The sequence below is a fragment of the Phyllostomus discolor genome, chromosome 7 (genome assembly GCF_004126475.2).
Source record: "Phyllostomus discolor isolate MPI-MPIP mPhyDis1 chromosome 7, mPhyDis1.pri.v3, whole genome shotgun sequence".
Classification (NCBI taxonomy): Eukaryota; Metazoa; Chordata; class Mammalia; order Chiroptera; family Phyllostomidae; genus Phyllostomus; species Phyllostomus discolor.
The window spans coordinates 63,042,440-63,065,462 of record NC_040909.2 but is presented as its reverse complement, the minus strand read 5'-3'; the positions used below and the strand labels follow the sequence as shown (position 1 = coordinate 63,065,462).

Sequence of the window (23,023 nt, the reverse complement as noted above, 5' to 3'; positions counted from 1 at the left end):
TATACCATAAGGAAGAATTGTACATCATTATTAATACATTCTAGCTACAAAGCTTCAGTATCTTTTTAGTATATGTATAAAAATTCTAAATTGTCTTCCATGTTGACATTTTTATTCTATAGTAACTTACTCATCATATTAATTTGAAATAGGTTTAATTAAGTGAATTCCATTACAATGTAGTATATCTTATAGGCAAAAATTCCTTCAGCCAGAAGTTTAGATGATATCGCAATGGATTTGACAGAGACGGGAACACCAAGGACCTCCAAACTGGTCACTCTAGAGGCAAAAAGTCAGTTCATTATGACCAGCAATGGCAGCTTAATTTCCTCAGGTAACTTCTGGTATTAAGGAAAGTAGAAGTGATCTTTACAGTATTTCACTTTTTTGTTGTTGCTGTAAGCCAATTTTAAATGTATATTTTAACCCATTATTTTGAGAATAAATAAACATATTAAAATTACACTATGCGGCAGTTTTGAATAAAATTTTTAAACTAATTTCAAAAAGTAAAAAATTAAATTATAAAGGGTTGCATAAGTAACAATATGTACAAAGATAGTCAGTGCCTAGATGTGGCTTAGAAAGACATTTTCTCCCTGTAAATTCCATCAGCTTCTTATTTACCCCAATACTTAGTTTTTGATATAGACAGTTGTCTAATTCTCCATTTAATACAAAATTAAATGTGACTAAAGAGCTTTGAATGCTCACCCCACTCCACCTCCACAGTGATTGATTCCCCAGACCTTCGTATGCAGAATCTGGAATCTTTAATCACTAAGTACACATAACTTCACTAAAATGGATATCCCCATTGAAATCCCATTGTCAACTTGTGAAACTGAAGCACAGAACATTCCTTTGCTCTGCTTGCTTGCTTTCTGAAAGAACATTCTAAACAAATCCCTCAAGGAACATCTAACCTTCTCACCTGCTCAGAAAAATTAATTTTTTTCCTTGAGTGGTCTAAAATGTTAAGCATTTTATTATTGTTTCTAAAATGGTTGTGCCAAAATGCTCAGGCACATTTTATTATCAGGGTATGTTTGATGCCCAGAAGCATGAGAAAATGTTCTCTAGTTTTCTTTTATTATATTCAGAAATAAGGAAAAACAGAAGAAAACTACCATTTAATAGCAGGTTTGGCATTAAAATCTTTTGTCCTTTGAAAAGGAAGGAAACATTCATTGTTTAAACTTTCCCTGACCCCCTTTTCCAATTCTCCAGGTTCTCAAGACTCAGAAGGTAGTGAGGAACAAAAGAGAGAGAAAATCCTTGAACTCAAGAAGAAGGAAAAGCTGTTGCAAGAAAAACTCCTGGCAAAAGTTGAGGAGCTTAAGAAAATCTGTTTGCGGGAGGCTGTAAGTATCTTCTGTTTTGTAAGGGGCAAGGCTGGGGGTGTTCCTCAAATTGTGTCTGACAACTCCAGCCAGTGTCTGTCATCCCCTCTCAATTATATTTTGTTCTACAGGAGCTCACAGGCAAAATGCCGAAGGAATACCCACTGAACATAGGTGAGAAACCTCCTCAGGTCAGAAGGCGTGTAGGTACCACATTCAAATTAGATGACAACTTGCTGCCCAGTGAAGAGGTATGACTACCAGCTCCCAGCGTTTCCATTAACAGTGAAACATAAAAGCTGTCTGTTGACCTGTTCCTTTGGTTTGTGAGTCACTGCTGTGAATTTTTATCTCACCAGTTGAATGTGATGATATAGACCAATTGAATTCTTTCTTTTATGCACAGTTCAAATGAAATTGTTATTTCTCGCTAGTTACTCTTCCAAACATGGAGAGTATTCAACAAACCCCAAATGTTTATAAACTGAGAAACAAGGATTAAGAATTCTAACATTAGATTCTTCTACTTAAAACTAAGTAGCAACCTAGGGCAAATACTTTTCTCTCTTTGAAATCATAATTCTCAGGTCTCATTGAGAATCTATAAAAAGGGGGTACAATGATTGTTTTTCCCTCTGAGGATGCAAGCAGTATTCAATGAGATGATACATGAACAGCACGTGAGTACAATAAAATCGAAAGATTTGTTAGCCAATATAGAATGTCCTTTCTCATTGCATGTTATCAGTGTCACCTTACTCCTGTTTCTTATAGAAATTTAGTCTTCCTGAAATGAAAGCAATTTCCGTCAATAAGAGTGAGCTTTGTTATTTATTGAGCACTCACTGTATATCCAGCTCTGAACTAAGAAAAGTACATATACTTATGTAAAATACATGTTATTTCTATTTTACAAATGGAAAAAAAACTGAATCATTAAAAAATTAAGCAGTATGTCCAGGGTCATGCAGCCAGGGACCACCAGAAAGAAGACTCAAACCCAAATTTATCTGTCTCTAAAGCTATGAATGTTAATACAACATTCCACATCTATGAATCTTGGGTTAAGAATCCCTTCTTTAAAAATATGATCTTCATCCAACTGAATGAATGAAATGCCATCCCTTTTGAAAGGTAAAGAGGATGAGAAGTTTATGTAAATGGGTGAAGGAGGCCTTGTCTTTTAGGAAAATGTTTGAGGATACCCATGTAGTAAAAATTAGGAAGATTTTATTCCCAAAGAGCATCTGATCTGAGACTGCACAACAAGTTTGATTATTTACCCAGTGAGAGTGAGAGTGATTGTATGTAACCATAGAAATAAAACAGCATCATTGTATAAATGCAGGATCCTGCTTTGCAAGAACTGGAGAGCAATTTTCTGATACAGCAAAAGCTGGTTGAAGCTGCAAAGAAACTTGCCAATGAGCCAGACCTTTGTAAAACCGTGAAAAAGAAGCGAAAGCAAGAATACATGGATGCAGTGAAAAAACTTCAGGAGATTGAAAATGCAATCAATGAATACCGAATTAAATGTGGAAAGAAACCTAGCCAGAAAGGGACAGTAATGTTACCAGGTTAGTAACAAGTGAAGTTCTTTTTGAGTCCCATAGTCAAGACTCTTAATGATATGTAGCATTTCCAAACCAGTTCATCTGGTGAAACATAAAAGAAAGAACAGGATTAAAAGTAACTTTCTTGGGATAAAAATGGTTTGGAATGTCACTCTTAAAAAATATGTAAACTTGGTTTTTGGTGACATTCTCACTATTGTAATAATGCTATCCTACTTCATTGCTTTAATTTTCAGGATGAAAGGGCTTTCACAACATTACTCCTTCATAATAAGACAGATTCACCTTTTACTGTCCTGATGCCATTGCAAGAAATAAATTTGACAACACAGTATTAAGAGAGTTGGGTCCTACCCAGTAGTTTTGCAAAGGTTTTTAATGCACACCATAGTTTTTAAGGACCTATTCAATTTAATGTAGGTGGAAAAGAGTTTTACAATTACTGTCATGTAATTCTATGGAGGCTACTTAAAGATACAGGCAACTGTGCGTGATATAACATAAAATGCAAAAGGCAGGATACAAAATTGTAACCACAACATGTTCCCAGCATTATATAAATATGTCCACGCAAAGACTTGTTGGGAAATATTTTAAAATAGTAATAGCTGTGGAATTTCAGGCGACCAGACTTTCTTCCTAACACTCTTTTGTACTTTCAAAATTCTCAACATTATGTATCTAAAACTTTCATGTTCAGAAAAAAAAAGTAAACTAAAAAATCCCCTTTATGTAGACTTCAAGTCCAATTGGCCTACATATTTATTAGCATGGTTTTTAGCCTTGATCATTGGTTGAAATCTGATTATATATTTCTTTGATTCCCAGACATTTTCCTTTTTAAACATCTGTGAAATTGGGATAATTCTTATACTAGACTTATATAGTTATGATTGGTGGTAAATTTTTCTTTTTTCACTGAGACATAAAGTAATCACACATATTAGACTTGACAAAATATGGTAACTAGGTTTAAAGCATATTCAGGTTTAGAGCACAGGATTTTGAAAAGAGAGATAAACCCTGGCCAGTGTGACTCAGTTGGTTGGAGCATTATCCCATAACCAAAGGGTTTCAGGTTTGATTGCCAGTCAGGGCACATGCCTAGGTTGCAGGTTCAATCCCCAGGTGCAGATGACGCTCAGTCCAGGGGTTGCATAGGAGGGAACCCATCAATGCTTCTCTCTCTCTCTTTCTCTCTCTCACTCACTCTCTCTCTCTCTCATTGATGTTTCTCTATCCTTTCCTCTATCTCCAAACCCAATTTAAAAATGTTCTCAGGTGAGGATTAAAAAAATTAAAATCAGAGATAAGACTTTTGGAAAGTGAATGCACAGGTATCAACACACACAAGTATTAGTCAACTATGGCTGAAGAATTTAGGATGTCTTTGACTCTGAATGCAAAATCCAGCTGACCTTGTTGGTGGTGGTGGTGACTTACAGAGAAGGCTGATTAGCAGTGTACTTAACTTTTATAGCCATTTGCTGTGGCCCATTCATTCCCAGGTTTGCAGGATTCCATTGTTCTTGACAGTGACTGGCATTTATTTGGGCAGCAGGTGGTGCCAATGGTTGAGTATTTACACTGGATAGATGTTTTTTAAATGTGTCTGACAGCTGACTATACTGGCACCTTGCCTTCAGGCTCCACTATGTGTCTAATTAAGAGATAGTCTACCTGGTTCTGATAGAGGTTAATATTTGACATTAGATGGGGTAGATTCCCTTCACAGTGGCTTTGAATCTCACATTGGGGGTTCATATTTGCCTGTGATCTTGCCAGTACTTGACACCCAGTAAGGAATGGTTTGCCAAAACATACCAATGAATACTGAGAGCACTGTGGGCATATCCAACACCAGAATTCTTTCTCCGGAACACTGTGTCTAGGTAACAAAATAGTAAGTATGGTTGATGTTTATTGACCATGTGTCTGTCCTCTGCCAGAAGTTGGGCTAGACTTTACATCCATTACTTCATGTAATGTTCACCTCAGCACTATTCACCAGGTCCTATTCTTGTCCCACTTTAAAATGGAGCCAAATAATGCTCAGAGAGATTAACTAATTTACCAAGATTTGAAACCAGGTCTGTCTTATTCAGAGGTTCTCAACCAGAAGCAATTTTGGCCCCTAGGGAACATTTCACAATGTCTGAGGTATTTTTGTTTGTCAAACTGAGGGTGGGGTGCTGTGGACATCCACAAGGTAGAGGCTGGAGATTTTACAAAGCAAAGGGCAGCTCCCCACAACAAGAACATCCAGTCCAAAATGTCAGTAGTGCCAAACACTGCTGTAAGACCCTGGTCTAATTGAAAAGCTTATGTACCACAAAAAGTCCACACTCTATTAAGAAAAGGCCCCTTTCTTCAGGAAAGGTATCTAAAATAAGCAATACTAACAATAGATTCTCAAGTGAGCGTTTATATATATGAGGTCTGTCCAGAAAAAGTCCAGCCATTGTTAATATAATGAGACGGTTTGTGATATCTGGCATCCAAGGAGAGTGAACTGGAATGCACATGTGAGAACAATGATGACTTCACTGTACTAGTCAGTGGGGACAGTAGACATCATTGAGTGAGCATGTGTGCTGTGTGCCCATCACATTCAAAATGACTGAACAAGTAGAGCAACGTATTTGCATCACATTTTGCTTTAAGCTTGAACATTTGTCCATGGAAACTATTTGGGTGATTCAGGAGGCCATAGTTATGGGCAGTTAGTGATTGACAGCTTCATTATGACAACTCGCCCACTCACACATCACATCTCATGCAGAGTTTTTTGGCAAAATATCAAATCACCCAGGTGACTCAACCCCCCTACAGCCCAGATTTGGTACTCTGCGACTCCTGGCTTTTCCAAAAACTAAAATCACCTTTCAAAGAGAAAAGATTTCTGACTGTTGATGAGACTCAGGAGAGTATGATGGGGCAACTGATGGCGATTGGGGGAACTATGTGAGGTCCCAAGGGACCTACTTTGAAGGGGACTGAGGCGTCATTGTCCTGTGTACAATGTTTCTTGTATCTTCTTCAATAAATGTCTATTTTTCACATTGCATGGCTGGATACCTTCTGGAGAGGCCTCATATATAATGTAACACTTAGTACTTATGACATGAATGGCGTGATTTTTCTTATCAGTTTGTGGGTTAAAAACAGTCAATGGGTAGGATAAAGTTTTCATCCCACATAGAAGCTAGATTGAAAACTAGTTAAAAACCAAATTTCCCTTGAAGTCTGTTCCATTTAAGAAATAATCCAGTATAATATGTATACAATATGTAAAATGTTTACATCTTCAGTAGTAAATTGTTCTTTCTTATAATAATTGTTCTTAATGTACTGTAGTTACATTTATCTAAGATGTGCTCCACTAGAAATTGCTTTATTGAACTCACAATAGGTATATAAATGCACAATTATACTAAAAGCATTCATTGTTTTTCACAGAAGACATAATCCCCTCAGAGAGCAGCTCCTTGTCTGACAATACTACTGGCGATGATTGTAAGTAACTCACCTTTTTTGGTTTAAATATTACATATTCCAAAATACTGAGATAATTTTTTAGTTAACTAAAGCTTATTTGTTACTCTTCAAGGAATAGTAGTATCAACTCACAGTCATGCAGAAAGGCTGGGAAAGGGGGGTTACAATGTACTTCTACACAGGTTAGCATTAAACATCTTACAAATTGCACGACTCTGGGAATTAGAAGACTTTGTAAATTTTTTTTAAACTTTTAATGGAATAATTATATATCTGCATAAATAATACAGACTCCTTCACCCAGATTTTCCCAGTGGTAACATTTTGTATATTTGGTGTCCAATATCACACCAGGAAATTACAGTGTAGACTGTGATTATCACTACATTTGAATAACTGGGAGTTTATTTTCTTTAGGAAGAAATATACATTTAAAAAATTAGGTTACATGTTACTATGTCAGTTACACAGGTACAGTATTCTGATTTCCTGTGTTTATTCACATTTCATGGTGGAATGGATTTCTTATCAAATGAGACAGTGTTTTCTTGTAATCCTTTGTGCCTAAGGAGAGGAGTGACTCTCTACCTGATGGGATTTAAGCAGTCTGGGGGAGCCTCTGACCCACACTGCTTTAGCTTCCCCCAACTTTTATGGTGCACAAAATGCCACCATTTCAGAATTCTTCCTTTGAGCTGAGGTTTGGTCATACTTGCCATTCCTCTTTGAAAATACAAATATTAGTGGGAGATATAACATGTCTCCAGTCTCTCAGCATAAATCAGTTCCATTACTTTCAATAACTGGATGAGACTTTGGTCAGCCACAGAGGCCTAAGAACTTTAAAAAGTAAAATTAAACAACTTCCTCTTAGCCCTGTATGCATTGGGTTTTCCTGTAGTATAACTCCTGAAAAACTATAGTATCATCCATACCACCTAAGTAATTTCTTTGCTTAAGAGTGGCACCTATTGAATTGGCAAAAGTTGGGTTGACTATTCAGTAACTTCTTTTTTGTAGTGTATAAAATATAAAAATAAATTTTTGATAGTTACATGTCTATAAAAACATCATCATTGGAATAACACTTTGTTCACTGGATATTCTAATTTCTTTTTTGGGATTGTTGGTATGGTTTTTATTAACTTATTTATTTACCTACTTATTTACTCATTCATTCACTTACTTCTTATAGCCAATGACACCTTCACTCTTGCTGGGCAGCGATTAAGTTCAGTACCTCATTCTCCAAGAATTCTTCCCCCCAAGTCTCTTGGTATTGAGCGAATCCATTTCAGAAAGTCATCCATCAATGAACAGTTTGCAGATGCCCAGCAATCCAGGTGAGAAGCTGTTCAACACTGCTCAGAGTGCTTCAATGTATGTTAATGAATTTAATCCTCATAACAATTCTGATAGTACTGCTGCTCTCATTGTCATTTACAGACGAGTACATAGAGGATCAGAAAATATGCATACGTTGTTGGGTTCATCAACTAGTAAATGTCAGGATTAAGATTTGAACCTAGGTAGCTTACTCCCAAACGGTTTATATGATTTTAGTCAATATGTTATACCATAACTCATTAAGATAGAAATTGGCTTCAAAATAAAAGATTATTTAGATTAAATAATTTTTCACTCATGAAAGTAAAACCAACCTTGGTTATATAACTGATATGTCAAAGATCATACTAACTCTAGTTTGTGTATTGGCTTTTAAGAACTGTTGCCTTAAGCAGCAGAGAGATATGTTGGATTGAACTCTTCTATCTAACATAATTAAAAACACATAAAATTAAAAATTCATTTCCTCAGTTATACTAGCCATTTCAAGTGCTAATAACTCCATGTGGCTAGTGTCTATACTATAGGACAGCACAGATACAGCTCATTTCCATCACTGAAGAAAGTCCTGTTAGGTAGCACTGGACAAGTGTGCAGTGTGGGCAAAAGTAGGTTTATAGTTGTGAGTACACACAACACAGAGTTTATTTTTGTATTATTATTTATTGATTATTGTATTATTTTCCATATGAATTACTATAACCAAACTTTGCCCACCCCTGTACTTATTATATAGGGAAAACTAAGCAATTTCAGCAAAAGGAAAAATATTACAAAGAGCCATATCTTAAAAATTATTATATCTACATCCACAATAGTTTTAAATGAGTTTGCTCTTTGACCCAGTAATTTCACTTACAAGAATTTTTCCTGTTGTTTATATTAGTGTCAAGTTGAAAGCAACACAAATCTATCATGTAAATACATTATAGTAAATCTTTATAGTGAAATGTTACATAGCCATTAAAGTAAAATTGTAAATAAATATTAAGCAACATGAAATGTTAGATATAATTTAAAATTTTTAAAGTGGGCTTTGAAAGAGTATTTACAGTAAGATCTCATTTTTGTTGTTTAGAAGTATATATGCTTAGGATAAATATCTGAAAATATTTAGTATTAACTGGCTATACCTAATGTATCAGGTTATGGACATTAAAATTTTTTAATCTGTATCTTTGAACTTTTTGCAATGAACTTGACATGTTTTTGTGATAAATAAAAAGTTAATCAGAGTCATTCAATAAAGGATTTAAGGATGTTGACTTCTAGACCAGGGTCCAGCAAACTTTGGCCCACCGGCCAGATTCATCCTAATGCCTATTTTTATATGGCCCATGAGCTAACAATGGTTTTTATATTTTTAGGTAGTTGGAAGGGAAAATCAAAAGCAATAATATTTTGTGATGTGAAAATTATGAAATTTGAATTTCAATATTCATAGTCAAGTTTAATTCACTTATATATCTCCTACATTACCTCCCCACTTCAGGGCAGAGTTAAGGACTTGAGACAGATCACCTAGGCCACAAAGCCAAAATATTTACTCTAAGACTCTATAAAAAAGAGGTTTGCTGTCCCTGGTCTAATTGCCTATTTTATTCAGTATAATTTTTTTTAAACTTTTTAATTTTTTCATATTTGTGACTCAGAGAGTCAGACCACATGAACTTTATTAAAACTTATTTAAGACCTACCAGGATCCCATACCACCAAGACACCTTTCCAAGTTTCTTCCCATGTGCCCTTTCCATCAGCTTATGACACATTTGCTAGAGATGTTGGGAACTCATCGTTTTTGAATTCTTTTGCCTGTCACAGAGAAATGCTGTCAACACACAGCAGCCCTTACAAAATCCTGGAAAAGCAGCCCCAGGGAGGACGAAGCATGCCTACCACCCCTGTGCTCACCCGAAACGCATACAGCAGCAGCCACCTGGAGTAAGAACCCTTTGTTCAGTCTCTTGGGCTTTGTTAATCTTTGCTTTAAGGTTGTGTTTACTTGTATTTGCATTCATTTTAAGGGACTTTGGTAGCAGGTCTCTATTTTATGAATCTACATTTTCTACTCACAGTTTCACATATGTCAACAAAGAATATTGTATTATGTTCAAGTTGATATGGGATTTTTTTGTATCTTAATTTTTCCAGAGAGATATTACCATTTGCTATGTATGTAATGGTGAGTTTGAAGATAATGACAATAGTGACATTTTGAAGTGTTTCCTGAAGGCTATGCTGATATTTTAGATGCACCATATTATTTAGTCCCCGTAACAAGCCTAATGGTAAATATCAGGTACTATGTTCATCCTCACTTTATAGAGGAGGAAGCAAGACTCAGAGAGGTTAAATACCACAGCCAAGCACACACAGCTGGGAAATGGCAGAACTGAGTCTCATCCAGACTCTGCCAGACGAGCCCAGGCTCTGTGCATGTACTTTCTTATCCCTCTGGAAGGCAGGACCCATCAAAGACTGTGGGGTTTTTTTTCAGACTTTGATGCAAGTTTACATCATCAGTTTATCTTTCAGGTTCCCAAGAAAGGATGTGGATTAGACAATTGACAGAACCTGGTTCTTTTCTCATGTTGATCATAGCAGTGAACTGTACTTGAACCAATGGGTTCTGTTTTGGAAACCTTAAAAGTTCTATTAACCCTTCAGCATTACATTTTTTCTCCTCATTTCTGCTGTTCTTTCCTCCTTTCTCTTTGACAAGTTTGCCTTTCTTTCTATTTCAGGCCAGAGTCCTCTCAGCACTGCCGCCAGCGGAGTGGCAGCCTGGAGTCCCAGTCACACCTGCTGTCGGAGATGGACCATGACAGACCCTTCTTCTCCCTCCGAAAATCCCAAAGGAGCACCAGCACTGAAGTTCTGGATGATGGGTCCTCCTGCACCAGCCAGTCCAGCACTGAGTACTACTGTGTGACACCTGTGAGCAGCGCCCACACCCTGGACACCCGTGCCAGGGGCCGGAGAAGGTCCAAGAAACAGAATGTTTCCACTTCGAATTCAGGAAGCATGCCCAACCTTGCCCAAAGGGATAGTCTGAGGAATGGCATCTATGCAAAGAGCCATGAGCAGCCCCCTTCCAGCTACTACATCACGGGTACACACCACATGCAGAGTGTGACCTCTATTACAGCGGTGGCTATGTCTATGAGAATGACACTGAGGACAATACAGTGTCAATCCTTCCTACCGCTCAGCCTACTATGGATATGACTGCCAAAGGGACTATAGCAGGTCCTTCCATGAAGATGAGACAGACCGGGTACCTCATAACCCATATGCAACCCTCCGGCTGCCAAGGAAGGCTGCTGCACCTGAGCGCGTCACCAAGAACATCCATAGGGCCTTAGTTGCAGAGCACCTGCGTGGCTGGTATCAGCGAGCCTCTGGGCAAAAGGAGCAGGGGCACAGCCTACATACCAGCTTTGACTTGGATAGGGGATCACAGGGTTACATGGGGTTTGCTGGCCTGCAAGTGCCCTGTTCTCCAGGCAGTCGAGCATCTTCCTACTCTTCAGGTAAGAATACTGAGGAGGCACTTGATACCTGGATTTACAGTAACTTACCCTTATTCCCCTCCCACCCAAAACTGTACCCCTCAAGGATCACCAGACCAATACCCAAAGTCAGGAGGGTGGTACTATGGGGTGGACCCAATTGCCAACTTAAAAATGGTTCCTTCTAACTTTCCAAAGAATTCTGTCACACAGGTCTGATGAAGCAAGTTGTAGATTGAAATCTAGCAAACATTTATTGAGCACCTGGTCCATTTGCAGCCCACGTGAGGAGCTTTCACATGATTTATCTTTTCTAGGTCTTACATTGACAGTAACATCTCTTAAATGTGTTCAGGTCATTGAGGTTTTATATATTAAAAGAACAGACCAAACCCTTCAGGTAGGAAGAAAACAATTATACTTCTTTCCCTGTGTACCACCAAGAGTTTCATCAGTGTGTTTCAAATACTCTGGTACCTGCATACAGATTTTCATAATTGTAATAGAAGCTGGCATTATTAAGTACTGTTTCTGACACTGTTTAAATAATTTTGCATGTCTTGATTCAACTTGATAATCATATATAGTCTAGTTTACAGTTGATTTAAGAGATTTTCAGAGGTAGTTTTGATTAGTGTCCCCTTTGTGCATTGACTTTGTCCCCTAACTCTGCTAGGACTTACTAGCAGTGAACAGTAAGTTCAGTGATGAACTTACTGAATCCTCTACAGCTATGCCACATTCATGAAATAGAGAAATGGATATTAAGAGTTAGTCCCTGGTTTAATTTACTCAGTAAACAACAAGCCAATGTTGAAACAGTTCCATGCCTTGATGAGCTCCCACTTTAGTTAGCAGCCAGAGGAATGTATGAAAATTCAGCAATTTTAAAGCTTCTAAAAAATGAATAGATTCTTGAACAGCATGAAAACCTGAGAGTGTGAGTCTTGCCCCCTCCTTCAAGCATGACTCTTTAGTAAGACATGCACAGGAATTCCTAATTCATGGTGTAATTAGTCAGTGAAAACTGTACCTTTAAAAGTTTCATAAGCTTGATGACCAGAGGCATTTCTATGGTGATTCTGTTTGGGTTTGAGTTCTCTTCTGTTTGTGCAGGACTTTGGACTTCCACTAGTACTTTCCCATCTATTACCACATCTAACAGGAAGTCTTCTGTAATTATTTCTTGTTACGTATCACTCCATTCTAGAGAATATCTTTCTTACTCCTCAAGTTCAAGGCATCTCATGAGAAAACTGATAGAAACCAAACCTGGACAGAGTGCTACAAAGAAAGAACCAAGCAAAGAGGGCTGTGAGATGTTTGTGTGTGGTCATCAGAGTGGAGGGTAATGCCTCCTTAAATAGTGAGGCCAGGGAGAATCAGGTGTGACCCAGAACCATCAACATGCCTAGCAGTTGGCTCAGTTCTGCAGCAAAGGTGAGAAGAGTTAACATGTCCTCATTTGGACCCCATGTGAGCCTTACTGATACCTGCAGGATTTGGCCCCACAGACCAAAAGGCACCATTTTCTAAGGAATGAGAGAGATGGAATCAGTGCTCCCAAAATTGCTTTAGAAAATTTCCTTGTTCCTGTTTATATTTTATAGCTATTGAAATGTATTACAACAGCCATGGCTCATTCTCATTCAGAGATAAGTTCCCGATTATTTGCCAAATTAGTAAGGGGTTTTGTATTTCCTCCAAGCCACCTAAAGCCTCTCAGTGACTCAGTTTTAATAGTAATGACAGCTTCCATTTATTAGTATCTTACCATGTGCCACACAGCACACTCAGCACTTTACCTGCACTATCCCATTTAGTGTATGCAACAGTTCTATATGGTAAGTGTTGTTATGTTTATTATTATTATCCTAATTGTGCAGCCGAGGCATTTCTGGCTTAGAGAGTATAAATAAGCCTGCCCAAGCCCCAAAGCTAGTAAGTGGAATGGGAATTCAGTCACAACTCTGACATCTTAACCATCAAGCCTTACAGCCCTGACTGATAGCAGTGAAACATTCTTGAAGCTCAAGTGAGACTATTGCATCTTTGTGTCAAAAACCTGGTGGTATCCAGGGTTTTGAAATGTGTTTGTCCCATACAGGTCACAAGTGCTTTGTGGATATGAGAGAGAAGAGGAGGGGGTTAGCTGCCAGGAACAGAAATGGAGGTCGGCTGCAAGGACCCATGAATAGTGATGGTTATTTGAGTCTTAGATGACCAGATGGCACTGTGTTCACCTGTGCATCCTAGGTGTGGAGCAGAACTGGTTTAGAGAGAGGACAACAAATGCCCAGTGATGAATCATCCCCTGGGCTTTGCTCCCAGATTATATCCTTGTCTTATTTCAGACAAGTACCTCAGGAGAAATAAATCTATTCTTCCTGAAATCCTTCCAATATTAGTTACCTTCACCACCTCTCTATCTTTTTATGAAGGAAAAAAATGCCTTGATTCTACTAGTGTTTGATGTTGCCTTTGGCTGAGAAACAGTCAAATCTCAACAACTCAACTTACAGAATGCTTTCTCAAATGGCTTTCAGGAAACTCAGTTATTACCTTACCCAGACAACTGAAGCCTTATGCACCAGCCAATGTAGGCCAAATGGGAGGATTCTCTTAATATATCAGGGTTTTTTTTCTGGCTTGCTTTTCATATTTTGTTTTTAATAGAATGTCTTTTAATTAACCTTCTTTCCATTAATAATAGTTATCATTTATTGAGTCTACTCTGTGCCAGGAACAGTACTAAATATTCTCATACATTACCTTATTTAATCCTGATATTATCTCTATAAAATATATTTATATTATTATCCCCACTTTTTAGATGAAGAAACTGAGATTTAAAGAAGATAAGCTATTTGCCCAAAGTCACATGGCCAATAAGTGACCAAACTGGAATAGGAACTTTGTTGATTACAAACATTGTCTCTTAATTTCTGTTTTGCACACAGCTGATTACAAGGTACATGTAGCCTAAATACTTTCACTTTAAATATTACCACTAATTTTGTCTATTTTCCCATTTTTATTTCTAGTGTCTTCTACAAATGCTTCTGGGAACTGGAGGACCCAGATAACAGTAGGGTTTTCTGAATACGAGACCCTGGCACATCCTTCTTACACCAGCTGCTATGGCAACATCTATAATCCTTTGCCCTCTCCAGGCAGGTAAGGAAGCAATTCTCAAAAATTCTAGTAGTCTGTTCATGGTCAAAAGAATCCAGGAATCCTATTTTATTTTCTGAATTCTAAATAATCTAGCTCAAGGGTTGGCAAACTCTAGCCTATGGTTGAAAACCAGCTGTCACCTGGTTTTTATAAATAAAGTTTTACTGGAAAATAGCCATACTCATTCATTTCATATTATCTATGACCATTTTTGCATTAAGAGGGAAGAGCAGAGTAGTTGTGACAGAGACCATATGGCCAACCAGATACACTCATACCTAGCCCTGTAAGGAAACTTTGTGGACCCCTCAAATCTAGCTTATTCAAATGTTACCCTGTTCTTAGAGTTCTGTACATTAAATTCTGTGTCTGAAGGTTTTGTTTTCATTGGTAACTGTAGTACTAAAACTGTATCATTGATATATCTATTTAGACTCTTCTGGAACCTTGCAGGAAAAATATCTGCTCCAGAAAAAGGCTGCTCATACCAAGATTCCTCATAGACAGTTGGTGGGCTGGATTTCAAACAATTTGCTGCCTTTTTGTATCTCACCCTGTGTTTATTAAGAAGCAACAGACACAGCCAGCTGTCCTATTTGTAAAAAGTAATTCTTTGTAAACATTTAGAGGAAACATATAAGACAGTTTGTTCAAATGTGATTTTCAAAAGATTGCAAAGTCTGAATTACATATTTTTCAGTTATTCGTATTACACAGAAGTTAAGTTTGAGGAGGTCATATCTCCCTATCACTTTCCCACAGCATACAATCCACACCTATGGTGGCAAAAAGTAGAATATTTTCTGGGGCGATTTAGAAAATTCATTTTGCTTTCTTTAAATCCGATGCTTCAGGCATAGGCAACTTACACAGACTCTAATTATAAAGGTCTTTTTAACCTTTTGAAAGGTTACTTTCTCTAAAGCACTCAGTTACAAGCAAATTGGACATATTCACCCCCAAAACCTTAGTTTTTCCTCTCCATATTCAGCAGGAGTTTTTATTGGCTTGAAATATTAGTCCAATTGTCTTACCTCAACAAAGGGTGTACTCAAAGTAGAATGTTAATGAAAATGTACTTCAGAGGATGTGACATAGCTTGGATTTCTATAAATGAAGCTTGAGAATGAGTGAGGAGCAAGAACCAAATTGATTTTGGCTCAAATCAATTGTGCTGAATTCATTGTGATGAATTTTTTTCAGTTCAGTTCAGTTCTATTTATTTTGTATAATACATGTGCAAATAGTTTTCATGTTCGTATAATTTTAAATTCCTTTTTTGAATCAGAAATGATATAAAACATTCAGTGTATAAGACAGTTCCAATAGTATCCTTAACACCACACTCAGTAGATTCAGGAAGTGCTAAATATTTTTAGGGAACATCTGTTTCTAGTGAGTCTATGCACCTATCTCAGCCAGCCTAAGATGGATTGATAGGATAGTCTGATGTCTAAGGGGAACAATGTACAGGAAATTAGAACTATTTAAAGTTCCCTATTGTGTGTGTGTGTACATACACATAATATGAGCTCATTGTGTAAAATTAAGAAAGTAATGAAGATAAATAAGTAGAAAATAATTTACCCATAATTTCACCATCTAGAGATAGCAGTTATTAACATTTTGGCCCTCCCCCAATTCTTCTCTGCCCATTTTTAACACAGTCATAATGATATTTTATATAATTATATATTTTTTATTATATATAAAATTCTACATCCCAGTTTTTAATATTATAACATAAACATATTCCCATATTTTTTAAAACTCTTTAAACCTATTTTATGTGACCGAATATGATATGCCATTAATAAATACACCATACTTTATTTAACCCATATTTTGAATTTGAATGATTTTTGGATTTTCATTCTTTTTTTATTGTAAGTAATGATGCTGTTAATAACATTTTTTGTACAAAGTATTTGTCTGAATTCCAGATTATTTTCCTAGGATATATTCTAATTAGTAGACTTAAATGATTAAACAAAAAAGTATAATTTTTAAAACTCTTGCTTTCCAGAAAAATTTTCCAGTTTATCACCTCAGCCAGAGTTATGGGACTGCTTATTTTCATTCATCTGTCCATTTAGGATATTTTTTAAAATTATGATACAGTTTGATCAATTTAACTTGACCTATTAACAAGGCAAGTATAATAATAGTCATCCATAAAGCTTTAGAAATTTTGCCCTATAGTTTCATGTTGTTATTGATAAAAACATAATTTTTTAAATAAGAGAATTTGGTTTCAAGATAAAGATAAAAGACTTCAGATCTTCTCAAATTAAAGATTTGAAGTGCTTAGCAATAAATCAGTGATTAGATCAATATAAATGAAGTGCATATTATTTAAAGATTTTTCCCCCAAAGTGTCCAGGTCTTGATACTACAGAAAGCAACAAATTTTGTTTAAAATTTGATTTCTTAGTATAATATGGTATAATTGTCAGCAATGTAAACTTTCCAAAATTAGAAATGTTAAAAGTCTCTTGTGCTACCTAGTATATAATATAGTCAAAGTCTTGGCATTGCTGCCAGAAATTGTGTTTTCAAATAACATTTTTCTTTCACTCCCTGTTTTCCATTTCCCTTCCTCTTCCTTATCTCTCCCTACCCATCACTAGACAAAATGATGGGCTTCTGTCCCAGAGAGCAGTTGTGTTTCCAGAAATGAGATCAGTTTTAAATTTTCTTTTGCTAGGTGTAGCCAGCTGTAGTAAGTACAGTCACTCAAACCTGTGTGTTGCTTCTTGCATAGCAAAGAGTTCTGCTTGCTCTGACTGATGTGTGAATTTGTGGAAATCTGACTTTGTTTTTATATTAGATGAAAACACTAAGTACCCAGATTCACATAGTGGTTATTTCCAAAGCTCTTCTTCCAAAGCTTTTATTACCCTCACTAAAAGGCATTAAAGTTTAAGATAAAAGGAAATCTACTAACTACCTAATCTTTTCTAACCTGCTACTACAAGAATGAAGTTTCACTTATTTGGAATGTTTTGTGTAATAGAACGTTCTCATTTGGATATACCATCTAAATATGTCTATGATTTTTTATATATGATGCTGTTTCCAATTTATACTTGAACCATAAACCCTAGGGATCTAAAATATGTCCCAAGGTTGCCCCTGCCTCCCTCTTAATATATTCCTTTGCCTGTGAGGAAAACATCTGGTATATTCCTTTAATTAGAAGAATACTTAAAATATGGCTGTCGAAAATACCTTTTAAAGAGTTAAAAATATGACTCTCACATAAATGGAAAATGAGCATGTGTCAAGATTTATTTACCATATTTTGCCATGTATAATGTGCACCCATGTTTTTGTGCATAGTCTACACAGGATTATTAAATTATACCCATAGTATGTAATCAGTATACCCACATATAATGCACATCCTTATAATTCCCTCAAAATTTGGGCAAAAAGTGCACATTATACATGGTTAAAAAACAGCAAGTTATTAATGAGAGAAGTAGCAGAATGGTAAAGCTGTTCCAAGAGAATTCAAGAGAATATATTCAACCCACTGAAAGCAAAAATGCTAGAGCAAGATTACTTGATTAGATACAAAACCAGTTTATGTCCTACTAGGAAATACAACTATAACCATGATCTCTCTTACTTGATAAAAATTATTTGTATTCTTTCAGACCAAAAGCAAAAACAAAAAATTCTTAAATTAACGTCTAATTTAACATAATCTGGGTCCAAAGTAACAGTAAATATAAGTCAGAGAATCAAATACTCCTGCATGGGCCTGTTAGACAATGCTCCAGGATGATTTTGGAAGAACTACAGTCATCCATTGCCTTATTTCCAAGTTTTGGATAATTTTATTAACAGTGTTTTCTACTAATTTCTTTTGAGTGTAGTAATTTTGTACTCTGGGAACTAAATGACCACAGGTAGTAACTTTCTCGTTTTCCTTTAATAGACAATACACAGAGAACAGTCAACTGGACAGTACGGATGGAAACCCGTTGGAACCAGACAGCCAGGAAAGTAGTGAGCAGAGGCTCTTTTGGCATGAAGATTCAAAGCCTGGAACATTAGTCTGAACTGCAGCAGGACCTCTTGACCAAGCACTGCTTTCTCACACTAGTGTGCCTTGCAAAATGTGTTCGTCTTCCCAGAAGGCTGTTTGGCTTTTGAACCTAAAGACATCAGAGGTTGAAGCGAGGACTCACATTGCCCAGAAGTGAATCCCACACTAAGCTGCACAAAGCCCCTGCAGGACAACCTACCTTTCAAAGTCTGGACACTAACCTAACAGAGCAAAAGGTCAGACCACATGTTGAACCATTGCCAAGGGAGGACTTAATCTTTATCAATAGCAAACACTTTTTAAGGAATAAACATTGTGGAAGGCAAACCTCAAAACTGTGAAAAGTGCTTTCAGGATCTCCAAGAAAAAAAAAAGGGGTGGGAAATTTCAGAGCCCAATTCAGAATGATGAAGGGAGGGAAGCCAGAACTTTCAACCATCAGAAAGTTTGGATTTGTGAGCTGACAAAGAATGATGCTATTTCTACACGGACATGAACAACTTAGACAGTATTGGAAAATTACTTGAAGAAAAGCTGGATTTTCATGAAGTTCTGAATGAGTGTAAATGTTTTTAGGATTTTATAAAGAGTGATGATTTTCATAAGCACCGTGAAATTGGTTCTAGAAAGACTTATTGCCACAACATCCTGTAACAAACTTTATGGTAGCAAATTGGGGAAAATGAAACAGCCCACTGAATAAATGACAAACTCTGCTTGGGGAATTTTCTGAGGTACAGTATCATTGAGCTCCATTTTTCTTTCTATGCCAGTGGTATGATGAGCTCTTGTTATTCAGGCTCTTAACTCTCTAACTTGGCTGTCATTTGAAATGGCAAACTTGTGGCAAACTTGATATGGAAAGTTTTCTAATCAAGAATTTGAAAAAGTATTTTAAGGTGTTAGGGAAAGAATCCAAACAAAATCAAGGAAAAACACCTACATCATTTTAGATGATTTGTGTGCCTTAAAATGGTGACCACTGGAAAATAAGCATATTGTCAGGATTCCACAGGTAGTTCTAAGTCACCAAGTGACAAAAACAAGATTAGTTGGTTACAAGAAAAAAAACCCTCCAAGCTGCAGTAGATTTAATTATGAGGCTAAAACTACCTCATACTTTCCATGGAAGAACTAATTAGCTGTAGTTCATGGTTGAATTTTTTTAAACAATTATTTCCATCTTTTTTGTCATCTTTCCTCTGCTTCAAAGTTCCATAAAAGGTGCTCCTTCCCCCCTTTTATACAGGTTTTTTGTTTATATTGTAACTAGAGAAGTTTCTACACAACTGTTTTGGGACATTTCCTATCTGTATTCCAAACCATGTTTATATACATAAAGTTGATTTGTTAAACTGGTCCTTAGTCATTTGTATCATTAAAAATGAAGTCTGGGAGAAAAAAAATTGGAACCAAAAAAAGGACATGCAAAAAAAATAACTTAGTCCTTTTGCATATTTGTGTAGCCTTCTAGAAACAGAAATGCCCTTTTGCATATTCTTTTACTGTTCTGACTTTTCAAGACCTATTTTTTTATGTAGGTCAATAAACTAAAAGTGTGCTACTGAAAATGTTTCTGTGTTCCTCCATTTATGTTGAGGGTTCATAAAAAGCAGTTTAAGGTACTCTACATCAAGTAATCATGTTGGACAAGGTTGTAGATTCTTAGTTATATAGTATTACATGAGTTATTTTCAAGATGCAAGTGTTTTATATTTATGTATCTGAAATCAGGGTGATCCTTTGATTGATGGCATTTTCTAGTTGACTTGGCAGTGTTTTTTCTTTCTTAGTGATGCATAAAATAATGCTGTGTCTTACAATAACTTGTCTTAAAATTGATGGAATACAATAGTTTATTGCCTCACTGATGTGAATTTTTAGGCTTTCTAATCTTGCAAATGTTGTTTATTTTGTAACGTGTGATTCATCCTAGTTTTTCTGACTAGAAGACAGGTCTTTTAAATTCAGGAAAATATTTCACCTGACATCTTTTTATCCTGCAATGGGGGAAAGGAGCATTGGAAATGAAATGTAGGAAGATCTTAATATTTCCCAGCAAGTACCTCACATGGGAATGAATTTTCTATTTTATTTTATTTGTTTAAATATATTTTATTGATCATGCTATTACAGTTGTCCCATTCCCCTCCCGTTATTCCCCTCCGCCCTGCACACCCTCTCCCCACCCACATTCCCCCCCTTTAGTTCATGTCCATGGGTCATACATATAAGTTCTTTGGCTTCTGCATTTCCTATACTATTCTTAACCTCCCCCTGTCTATCTTCTAACCTACCATTTATGCTACTTATTCCCTGTACCTTCCCCTGCCCCCGCTCTCCCCATCCCACTCTCCACTGATAACCTTCCATGTGATCTCCATTTCTGTGATTCTGTTCCTGTTCTAGTTGTTTGCTTAGTTTGTTTTTGATTTTTTAGGTTCATTTGTTAATAACTGTGAGTTTGTTGTCATTTTACTGTTCATATTTTTATCTCCTTTTTCTTAGATAAGTCCCTTTAACATTTCATATAATAAGGGTGAGGGTGAACTCCTTTAACTTGACCTTATCTGGGAAGCACTTTATCTGCCTTTCCATTCTAAGTGATAGCTTTGCTGGATAGAGTAATCTTGGATGTAGGTCCTTGCATTTCATGACTTGGAATACTTTTTTCCAGCCCCTTCTTGCCTGTAAGTTCTCTTTTGAGAAATCAGCTGACAGTCTTATGGGCATTCCTTTTTAGGTAACTATTTCCTTTTCTCTTGCTGCTTTTAAGATTCTCTCCTTCTCTTTAATCTTGGGTAATGTAATTATGATGTGCCTGGTGTGTTCCTCCTTGGGTCCAACTTGTTGGGACTCTCTGAGCTTCCTGGACTTCCTAGAAGTCTATTTCCTTTGACAGATTGGGAAAGTTCTCCTTCATTATTTGTTCAAATAAGTTTTCAATTTCTTGCTTTCCTCTCCTCCTTCTGGTACCCGTACGATTCAGATGTTGGAATGTTTAAAGATGTCTAGAGGATCCTAAGCCTCTCCTCATTTTTTTGAATTCTTGTTTCTCATGTTCTGGTTGAATGTTTCTTTCCTCCTTCCAGTTCACATTGTTGATTTGAATCCCAGTTTCCTTCCCATCACTGTTGGTACCCCTGTACGTTTTCCTTTACTTCACTTAGCATAGCCTTCATTTTTTCATCTAATTTGTGACCATATTCGACCAATTCTGTGTGCATCCTGATTACCAGTGTTTTGAACTGTGCATCTGATAGATTGGCTATTTCTTTGTCGTTTAGTTGTATTTTTCTAGAGCTTTGATCTTTTCTTTCATTTGGGCCACTTTTTTTTGTCTTGATGCGCCTGTTACATAGTGAGGTGTGGAGCCTTAGGTGTTCACCTGAGTGGTGAAACCCACATTGCTGCATTGCGATGCTGTATGTAGGGAATGGATCCTAGAGGAAACAATGGCGCTTGCTCCACTCTCTGCTGGCTTTCAGTTATGTCCCCCACTTCCCACCAGCAAATTGGGCCCTTCTGGTGCTGATTCCTATGTGGGTGTGTTTGTGTATGTTCTAGGACCCTGTGAGTCTCTCCAACAAACTCCTGTGAGGCTGGGAGTTTCTCCCACTGGCTCAACCCCCAACAGGTGTTTTCAATCAGAGGTTTGTGGCTTTATTTCCGGGTACTGAAACTCTGGTTGCATAGTCTGTCTCACTCCCCAGTTGTTCCTCCTGGTTTATCTGCACGTGAATATGGGACCGTCCAGGCCACAATCCACTGCTTTACCGGGTCCTCCAGCTGCCGCTTTGCTGCAAGTCCTCTCTGCCCAGCTGCCTGTGTCTGCCCCTCCTACTGGTCTGGATGAATATTTCTTCTTTAACTCCTTGGTTGTAGCACTTCCATACAGTTCAATTTTCTGTCAGTTCTGGTTGTTTTGTTTTTAAACTTATTGTTGTCCTTCTTTTGGTTGTGTGAGGAGTCACAGTGTATCTACCTACGCCTCCATCTTGGCTGAAAGTCTCTGGAATGAATTTTCTTATTCAAGAAATGGTATATCCTCAGAATTTCAAGCGTACTTTTAAAAAACAAATACAACCTGGCTCCTAAATGGGGGAAAAAAGGTGTAGAAGTAAAAGCAGAGTGGGCCTGCTGTGTGAAAAATATTTCTCAATCATTTTATTATTATTAGGTTTATTAATAACCAAAAGTGACAGAGGTAAGTTATTTGACATGTGAATTTCCTTTTTTATTACAAATATACTCATGGTAAAAATTTTAAATGCCAACACAAAGCAAATATATAAAATAAAAACATAATTGTGCCCTATAAGCTAAATGTTATCAGATACAACAATTTATTGTATACTACTTTAGATTTTTTTCCACACATGTAATATTTTTGTTTAAAATGCAGTAGCATATAACGAGTACAGTATTATAACTTTTTTTCCACCTAACACATCTTTGGCCTCACTCTGTATCTATCTATCTATATATCTATCTATATATCTATATATATAT

The 23,023-nt window shown here is 36.7% G+C and overlaps 1 protein-coding gene across 1 annotated transcript in view; it reads left to right on the top strand.

The window, feature by feature from the left end:
- FRMD4B (FERM domain containing 4B) overlaps positions 1–19,924 on the top strand; it is a 196,586-nt gene extending 176,662 nt beyond the window's left edge. The window contains 12 exon segments of the mRNA XM_028517963.2: positions 196–337; positions 1,234–1,367; positions 1,478–1,597; positions 2,695–2,923; positions 6,380–6,436; positions 7,614–7,761; positions 9,587–9,706; positions 10,510–10,871; positions 10,874–10,939; positions 10,942–11,298; positions 14,322–14,454; positions 18,401–19,924. Of these exon segments, the coding sequence (XP_028373764.1) occupies positions 196–337; positions 1,234–1,367; positions 1,478–1,597; positions 2,695–2,923; positions 6,380–6,436; positions 7,614–7,761; positions 9,587–9,706; positions 10,510–10,871; positions 10,874–10,939; positions 10,942–11,298; positions 14,322–14,454; positions 18,401–18,524 (1,992 nt within the window). The 3' untranslated portion in view covers positions 18,525–19,924.
- Positions 19,925–23,023: the final 3,099 nt, after the last annotated feature.